The sequence below is a fragment of the Mus pahari genome, chromosome 17, assembly GCF_900095145.1.
Source record: "Mus pahari chromosome 17, PAHARI_EIJ_v1.1, whole genome shotgun sequence".
In the NCBI taxonomy this organism is placed as follows: domain Eukaryota; kingdom Metazoa; phylum Chordata; class Mammalia; order Rodentia; family Muridae; genus Mus; species Mus pahari.
This window is the reverse complement of record NC_034606.1, coordinates 48,561,086-48,570,245: the sequence shown is the minus strand read 5'-3', so window position 1 is coordinate 48,570,245 and position 9,160 is coordinate 48,561,086. Positions and strand designations below refer to the sequence as shown.

Genomic DNA, 9,160 nt, shown 5'->3' with positions numbered 1-9,160 from the left:
AAAAAAAAGAAAAGAAAAAGAAAGAAAGAAAGAAAAAGAAAATCTCCTGAGATTTACTGGAGAGTCCAGGGTGTGGAGGGAGAGAAATCCAGGGATGGCTGCTCTCTGCTTCTGGGAGCAGACAGTAGGGAACTGGACAAAGGGGCAGTGCTTATATAGGATTTCTGAAGGGGGCGGAGCTTCTCAGGACAGATTTCTAGAGTGCGGATTGGTGGAATTTCAAGTCCTGGGCTTGAGGGAGCTCAGCGATTGGTGTGTTTTCCTGCTGGGGATTAGTGGCTTTTTTTTTTCACCCCCATTTCCCTCCATTGGCCCATGGGTTAGGGTGGAAAGTCCTTCCTGGCTGCAACTGGCTTTTGCTGAGGTGCCATCTCTGTGGGGATGCTGGGGAGGTGTGGAGGCTGGAGAAGAGGTGCTGCCACTGTGGACAGCTCCTGTGGAACAGCTCCTGCTGTGGTGGTTCAAGAAAGCTGTAGGCTGATGCAGGGGAGAGGGGGTCGGTCGCCACCGGGGGCAGCTCTTCATGTTGGCAGTAGGCTGAGGTAGGAAAAGTGTATCACTGCTGACAGCACGTGAGGGGTGCAGAGAAGGCGGTTCGCCACCGTGGAGCTGCTCCTGCAGCTCCTGGGACAGCAGCAGGCTGAGGAGATGTTGTGGTGCCACCATTTTGATAGGAGACAGCTCCTGTGGGACAGTACTGTGGCAGCCACAGGAGAGACCTTCGGGAAGGAGGAGCCCATTGACGCTTTAAAGACTTTTGTGGCTCAGAGGCTTTTGTGGTGCTCCCCTCAGGAACTACACAGCCTGTGTCTCAGGAAAGACACCTGAAGATGGCCTCTGGTCCCCACACGCACACACACACAGACACAACAGCTCAGCACACATAAAACATACTGTCTGGTCGAATGCTTCAAATCCTTTGGTAGGGCCCCTCGTCATCACTACATGCTGAACAAAATGTTCACATTACACTACAACTTCAGAAAGACGAGTTAATCGTCATCTCTGATTTCTGGATGGCAAAGTGGAGTGTCAGTAGGATACAATGGCCAACCCTGCCCCGCACCTGCTTGGCCCCCAGATGCCTAGCTCAGTCGGTCATCTTGTATCCTGACTTTTTTTTTTTTACTTAATTTTCATTTTTAAATTTTATTCATGTGTGTGTGTGTGTGTGTGTGTGTGTGTGCGCGCGCGCATGTGTTTAACCTACATATATTGCAGTGCACTATATCCATAGTTAACAGAAGGTTGAGAGCCACTATGTGGGTGCTGGGTATTGAACCTGAGTCTTTTGGAAGAGTAGTCAGTGCTCTTAACTGCCAAGCCATCTCTCCAGTCCTATTTTTTAAAAAGATTCATTTATTTATTTATTTATTTTATGTATATGACTACACTGTAGCTGTACAGATGGTTGTGAGCCTTCATGTGGTTGTTGGGAACTGAATTTAGGACCTCTGCTCAGTCTGGTTGACTCTGCTTGCTCTGGTCCAAAGATTTATTTATTTATTTATTTATTTTATTTAGTTATTTTTTTTTTTTTTTCGAGACAGGGTTTCTCTGTATAGCCCTGGCTGTCCTGGAACTCACTCTGTAGACCAGGCTGGCCTCGAACTCAGAAATCTGCCTGCCTCTGCCTCCCGAGTGCTGGCAAAGATCTATTTATTATTGTTACATAAGTACACTGTAGTTGTCCTCAGATGCACCAAAAGAGGGTGTCAGATCTTTTTACAGGTGGTTGTGAGCCACCATGTGGTTGCTGGGATTTGAATTCAGGACCTTTTGGAAGAGCAGTCAGTGCAATTACCCACTGAGTCATTTCTCCAGCCCTCTCCAGTCCTATTTTTATTTTTATATCGTGTGTGCATATGTGCACATATGTTTTTCACATGTGTGCAGGTGCCCATGAGGCCATTGGCTTCGGGCTTCTGATTCCGAGTTGGAGTTACATGCAGGTGGTTGTGGGGAGCCTGGCATGGGCGCTGGGAACTGAACTCGGGTCCTATGCAGTAACACAGCACGTTTTTCCTCTGAGCCATTTCTCCCTCCAGATTCTTTTCTTTCTTTCTTTCTTTCTTTCTTTCTTTCTTTCTTTCTTTCTTTCTTTCTTTCTTTCTTTCTTTCTTTCTTTCTTTTTCGAGACAGGGTTTCTCTGTGTAGCCCTGGCTGTCCCGGAACTCTGTAGACCAGGTTGGTTTCGAACTCAGAAATCCACCTGCCTCTGCCTCCCAAGTACTGGAATTAAAGGCGTGCGGCCCCACTAATTTTTTAATAACATTTATTGTGTGTGGGCGTGGGGAGGGGGTGCGTTCAACATGGCACACGAGTGGAGATCAAAAGACTACTTGTAGGTATCTGTTCTCTCCATCCATCACGTATGTAGGTCCCGGGAGTCGAACTGAGCTGACAAGGCTTGGCGGCAAGCACCTTTATCCGCGGGCCTTGGCCCTTACCACTCTCATTTCTGTGCCCTGAAGGATGCGCGGATAGGATACCCTGCGCTTTCTTGCGGTGGATAGATAACTCGCAGAAAAAAAATTGAGGCAGGAAAGAAGGTGTCACAACCATGGACAGAAAGAAAAATCAGGAAGCAATAGCGCCACTGGTATTCGCGTTCTCGGTTGCTAGGATACCTCTCCGGAAGTAGAGTGCAATGGGCGGACTGGTTGCAGTAGAGAGGCCGGGCGGGGTCCTGTGCGCCGTGGGCGTGGCCGCGCGTGGAGATTGCGCACGCGCAGGCGGGCTTGCCGGCGAAGAATCGGGGCAGTTTAGCTCCTGCTACCCAGTCCGTGTGTCCGCTGCTCAGCGTCGTTTCTTCTGTTGATATCCTGGGACTTGCCTTGTGCCTTCAACTGCTGTAATTGCATCGTTATCTTTCTTACCGACTATTCTAGGTAGGCTTTCAGGGCATCCACAGCCTGTATTGTTTGAGCTGGCATCTGTTGGGGGAGGTTGGGGGGCGCCGCACCTGTACGGGGAGCTCAAAGCCGCTCCCCTTGCTCCTCTGCAAGACTGCACCGACCTGAGATGTTGCCCTCTTTGTTAGGAGGGGGATCTGGGAGTTGTGGTCCTCTGTGGAGCCGGGCGGGGGTGGGGGCAGGGCGGGTTGCAGGGACTGTGTCCTCAACTGGACGCAGAAAGTACAGCTCTGCAAACCAAGTTGGTCTTGGTAAAACAGGCTTTGTTTGGGAAACATTGAATGAGCATAATACAGTGATGTCATATGACAGCACAAAAAGAAAAGCCTTGCTCTGCTCTCAATGAATGGGAGACGCTGGTAGACAGCCACTTCAGGTCATGGCACTGGCAACCTACAGTGGTGTGGAGAGGAGTGCAGGCCATGGATGTGCAGTATTATATACTAGTTTCTTTATTTAAATATTCGTCATTATTTAATTTTTAATTATGTGTATATGTTTGTGTCTCAGTGTGGGGTGTGTGTATGTGTTTGCATGTGAGTGCAAGTGCTGGTGGAAGCCAGAAGAGGGCGTATGGGAGCTCCTGGAGCTGGAGTTACATACAGAGGTTGTGCCCTGAGTGCTGAGAACCAAACTTATGTCCTCTGCAAGAGCAGGACTGTGTCTTACGGCTGAGCCATCTCTCCAGCTGTTTAGGTCTTATTTTCTTAGAGATAGCTTTTTCCTCCCTTTCATTGAAAGCTTGTTGGAAAAGAATATAGATACTGGGAATCCTGGTGTCGTCGTGACATCACTGACTCGGATTTGTAAAAATGTCAAAGTGTGGGAAATGGGTCCTTGCTTTCTGAGGCTGGACACAGAAGTGTAACAGGACTCTGGTAAGGTCTCATCCTGCTTGCTGCTCCTAGGAAGGCTGTCTGTCTTGACTCCTGTCTGCGGCTGTAATCACAGCAGACGTTGAAGCTCTTTGGAGTACTCCAACAAGCAAGTGTTCTGAGCTGCCTATCTTCCCCCGAGTTGCATTCTGCATGTTCCTAGGAAGCCAGGTCTTTATAGGTGACTGTTGCTGGTTTCCCAACCAGGGAGGGCTGGGTTTCCTCTCATTCACTAATTGCACTTATCTGGTCCTCCACAGAGGGAATTTATTTGGATGTTTCATGTAACCCGGGTTGGCCTGGAATTCCCTATGTAGCTGAGGATGACCTCACATTTCTGATCCCCTTGCCTCTGTTTCCCAAGCACAGGGATTGCAAGCCTGTGCCACCATGCAGGACTCTACTTATTTTTTTTTTTATCATTATGTGTATGTGGGGCACATTTGTACTACCTATTGATATCAGAGGATAATGTTGTAGAGTTAGTTCCCACCTTTATGTGCCTTCCAGGAGTCAAACTTGGGTTGCCAAGCTTGCGAGACAACCCCTTTTACCTGCTTCGCCATCTTGCCAACCTATTTAATTTTTTTAGTTGTTGTTGATTTTGAGATAGGGTCTCTCTGTGTAGTCCTAGAGCTCACTAGGTAGACCATGCTGTTCTGGAACTCATGGAGATCTGCCTGCCTCTGCCCCCCCAGTGCCGGGAGAAAAGGCCTGGTACCACCAGGCCTGGCACAATACATCAGGTACTTGCTAGACATTGTTTGGCGGCAGGAGATACGGCACGGGGTAGTCCTGTGCTGACGTGTCTGAGTAGAGCCATACATGAGGTGGGCAAGTGGATTTCAAAATCGAGCAGGTGTAAGCATCATCTGGCAGCTCCCTGGGGCCTCCTCCAAAGAATCTGAGTCAGAACATCACTGGTGGGTGAAGGCAAGAACCAATCTTACTTCCCCCTCTGTCTCCCCATTCCTCCCTTCCTCCCTGGCTTCCTCCTTGTCTTTTCTTGTGCTGGGGTTGAATCCCGGGGCCTCCTGTAAGCCAGGTCAGTGCTCTCCCAATCAGCCACACCCCACTCTCAAAAGGCCGTTTTTCTGACTAGTTCCATGGGATGCTATGATGCTGGTAATGGTCCACGGGCCAGCCACACCATGAGTAGGAGCCAGACTAAGCCAACACACAACATGCATGCCGCAGAGAAAACATAGGAACTCCCCATATCCGTGGTTTCACCTTCCATGATTTCAGCTCAGAAGATTCTAGAAATAAACAGTTGGTTCTTTTAAAAATAATGGGTAGGCCGGGCGTGGTGGCTCACGCCTTTAATCCCAGCCCTCGGGAGGCAGAGGCAGGCAGATTTCTAAGTTCGAGGCCAGCCTGGACTACAAAGTGAGTTCCAGGACAGCCAGGGCTACACAGGGAAACCCTGTCTTGAAAAACCAAAAAAAAAAAAAAAAAAAAAAAAGCAGAGGTCAGAACAGGATCAGATTCTCTGAAACAGAGTTACAGTTTTAAGCTACAGTGTGGATACAAGAGTTTCCAGTGCTCTTAACCACTGAGCCATCTCTCCAGCCCCAAGAAATAAATGGCTACTGCATTGTAATTGGTCCATCCTTGTGATTACTTTTTGGAAGTATTGACCTCGAGCTGCCTTGTCCTGCCTGAAACAGTAATTCTTCTTCCCCTTGAATTCTCATGGTGCTTTTACCCATAGTGGGCTCCATCCAAAGTATTGGACTGAGGATCCTGGCTGTTTGGAAAGAGCTTTCCTTACGTGGAGATATACAAGCTTGTCACAGGCGCACGGATGGGAAGAAACACAGTTTATGTAGACTTTCAGGCATCGAGCACTTCCTCCGTGAACAGCAGGGAACTGCCATAAAGTGTGGCACTGTCTGGAGAATTGAAGATGGGCTGTCAGGAAAAGCTACTATTGGGAGTGGACATTTGAGCAGGGGCCAGATCTGTGGGAAGAACACAGGCTCTAGACACTCAGTTTGGTGGACGGGGAATGGAAGAAGGCAGGAGCTGGAGAGAGGCAGGAGTAAGGGCTGTTGGGAGACAGGGCTCCGAGGTGATGACGCAGGTAAGAGGTGGTGACGCAGGTAAGAGGTGGTGGCACAGGTAGGGTCAGGCTGGCCTTGCAGGTCCTGAGCAGATTATTGGTTTTACCAATAATCTACCTTTGTAATTGGTCAGGAGCCACTGTGTAGACGTTGGGAACTGAACTCAGGACCTCTGGAAGAGCAGCCAGTGCTCTTAACCACTGAGCCATCTCATTGGCACATTACCTTCTGTAAACGCTCGGTAGACTGACTAGCTGAGGTTGGTCACCTCAGATGGCTTTGTCTTGGTTAAGTAGTAAGAATTCATTTTTATTATGTGTGCATGTGTGCCTCTGTGAGTGTATGGGCATATGTGTGTACAGTGACCACAGAGGTTCTTTCTTTTTTGTTTTTGTTTTTGTTTTTGTTTTGAGATAAGATTTCACTGTATAGCCCTGGCTGTCCTGGAATTCACTCTGTAGACGAGGCTGGCCTCGAACTTAGAAATCCACCTGCCTCTGCCTCTCGAGTGCTAGGATTAAAGGCGTACGCCACCATTGTCTGGCTTGCCCCTGCTTCTTGGGTTCTGGGATTGAATGTATTTTCTCTATAGCCCTGGCTAGCATGGACCTGACAGAGGCCAGGCTAACCTCAAATTTAGAGGGGCTTCCTGCCTCTGCCTGCTATGTGTTAGGAGGACACGTGACCTAACCTGCCTTGACTGGCTACTCGAAACACCTTATGGTTTAGGAGCCTGTTCTGTGCACATTTGTTAACCAAGATGCCATCCCTGGGTATCTATGTAGCGGGTCAAGATTTGTTCCAAAATTGTGTCACTTGTCAGTTCTGTGTTGCTTGTGTTTTTGTCAGTGGCGCGGAGAGACTCTGTGCGCTCCAGGAGCAGCAGAAGGACCTATGGTAAGTGCTAACACTCCCATGCGGGCTGGGGGACAGAGAATGTGTGGCTATGAGGAGGAGGCATGGGTGGTCAGCCCAGGCTCAGGGTGAGGACGGGCTCATATGCCACATCTACAGGCACCTGGCATTCTGTGAGTGGCCACGCCCATACGTATAAAGTAAAAATAAATAAAATGTTACAGTGGGGTTTTTTGTTTGTTTGTTTTGTTTTTTGTTTTTTGTTTTTCAAGACAGGGTTTCTCTGTGTAGCCCTGGCTGTCCTGGAACTCACTTTGTAGACCAGGCTGGCCTCAAACTCAGAATCCACCTACCTCTGCCTCCTGAGTGCTGGGATCAAAGGCGTGTGTCACCACGCCCAACTTGTTTGTTTGTTTGTGTTTTGTTTGTTTGTTTGTTTGTTTTGTTTTTCGAGACAGGGTTTCTCTGTGTAGCCCTGGCTGTCCTGGAACTCACTCTGTAGACCAGGCTGGCCTCGAACTCAGAAATCTGCCTGCTTCTGCCTCCCGAGTGCTGGGACTCAAGGCGTGTGCCACCACGCCTGGCTTTACAGTGTTTTTTTTAAGAGCACAATTAGAACAAGATAGGTAGCTGGGCAGTGGTGGCACACGCCTTTAATCCCAGCATTTGGGAGATAGAGGCAGGTAGATCTCTCTGAGTTCAAGACCAGCCTGGTCTACAGATTGAGTTCTAGGACAGCCAAGGCTACACAGAGAGACCCTGTCCTTAAAAAAAACAAACCAAACAAACAAAAGGAATGAGAGAGGTAAAGGAGAGACAAGGAGACAGGCAATGATGGACAGGGATGAAGATGCCCAGGCTAGGATGTGCAAACGATTGCAACTTTATCAGAGGTCAGTTCAAGGGTCCAGCCTCCCCTGCCTGCTTCCTTCTCTTCTGTTCTCTGTTCTTTTAGCCCTCATGCCTCTCCTATGGTTCCTGATACATGCGCCACTGGATGCTCGTGGGTGACTGTTATTAACCCATTTACCATTGGTTGACATAGGGACTGGGCATTTATGGAATGCTGGAGGCCTGTCTGCACGTGGAGTGTTGACCAGTGTCTGGTGCGCCATACTGGATGCCTGAAGTGTCTCTTCTTTCCCCATACATGGTGACCTCCTGACGCCCCTAGACGTTACCAGCAGTTGTGGGCCAGAGGGTGGGTGTATGATGTTTACTTTGCGTGGTGATTAGGGGATGCCCTTGGTTTGGGGGAGGGGGTGTGGCGTTGGTCGATGGTGACATTCCCGAGTGTAAGAACAGGGGTCTCTTCCAGGATTATGGCGGGAAGGGTGAAATGGGTCACTGACATTGAGAAGTCGGTACTAATCAACAACTTCGAGAAGAGAGGGTGGATCCAGGTGACAGAAAATGAAGACTGGAATTTTTACTGGTAAGAGTACAAGGTTGTGCTTTGTGTTTTCCAAATAGATCGTCAGTTTGAGCCTGTCGAGGCATCTCCTCCACCTTTTGTGTCTCTGTGTAAATAACCTGAGTTCAGGGCTGGAGAGATGGCTCAGTGGTTAAGAGCACTGGCTGCTCTTCCAGAGGTCCTGAGTTTAATTCCCAGCAGCCACGTGGTGGCTCACAACCATCTGTAATAGGATTCGATGCCTTCTTCTGGTGTGTCTGAAGACAGCGACAGTGTACTCACATACATAAAATAAGTAAAATTTAAAAAATAAATAAACAACCCGAGCTCAGTGCTTGGAACCAATCTCTAAGAGCCAGGGTGATGGAAGAGGCTCGTGACTGGGAGCTCCCTCACAGTTCGTCACCTGAAGCTTCGTCCGTCAGGACCAGGTTATTAGACTTGGCCTATAGGCTTTTCCCCGAGATGTGTTTGCAGATACTCGTCTTTTCTCTTGGCCAACTGTCTGGCGTCTTTGTTTCTTGCTATTTGGCTGGCATGGCGAAGCCAGAATCCAGTTAGCTCGCTCTCGCTGTCTCTGTCTCTCTTTGTCTCATGCTTGTGAGTCAGATGCGATCTCTCTCAGCTATTGCTCCAGCACCATGCCTGCCTGCCTGCCTGCCTGCCTGCCACACTGCTGCCTGCCTGCCTGCCACACTGCTGTCTGCCTGCCTGCCTGCCTGCCTGCCTGCCTGCTTGCCTGCCTGCCTGCCTGCCTGCCTGCCTGCCTGCCACACTGCTGTCTGCCACAATGGCTTTATACTCTCTGGGACCCTGAACCCCCTCAAATACTTCATTTTATAAATCGCCATGGTCACCGTATTTTGTTAGAGATAAAAAAAAAAAAATGAGGGCTGGTGAGATGGCTCAGTGGGTAAGAGCACCCGACTGCTCTTCCAAAGGTCTGGAGTTCAAATCCCAGCAACCACATGGTGGCTCATAACCATCCGTAACAAGATCTGACTCCCTCTTCTGGAGTGTCTGAAGATGGCTACA

The 9,160-nt window shown here is 49.1% G+C and overlaps 1 protein-coding gene across 2 annotated transcripts in view; it reads left to right on the top strand.

Annotated features, from left to right (window-relative positions):
• Positions 1–2,725: 2,725 nt before the first annotated feature.
• Ttll1 (tubulin tyrosine ligase like 1) overlaps positions 2,726–9,160 on the top strand; it is a 26,574-nt gene continuing 20,139 nt past the window's right edge. The window contains exons 1-4 of one of the 2 annotated variants that reach the window (XM_021216810.2): positions 2,726–2,891; positions 6,706–6,753; positions 7,757–7,912; positions 8,030–8,146. In XM_021216810.2, the coding sequence (XP_021072469.1) occupies positions 8,034–8,146 (113 nt within the window). In that variant the 5' untranslated portion in view covers positions 2,726–2,891; positions 6,706–6,753; positions 7,757–7,912; positions 8,030–8,033. The remainder of the gene's footprint in view (positions 2,892–6,705; positions 6,754–7,756; positions 7,913–8,029; positions 8,147–9,160) is intronic. The other variant, XM_029548099.1, reaches the window with a different exon arrangement.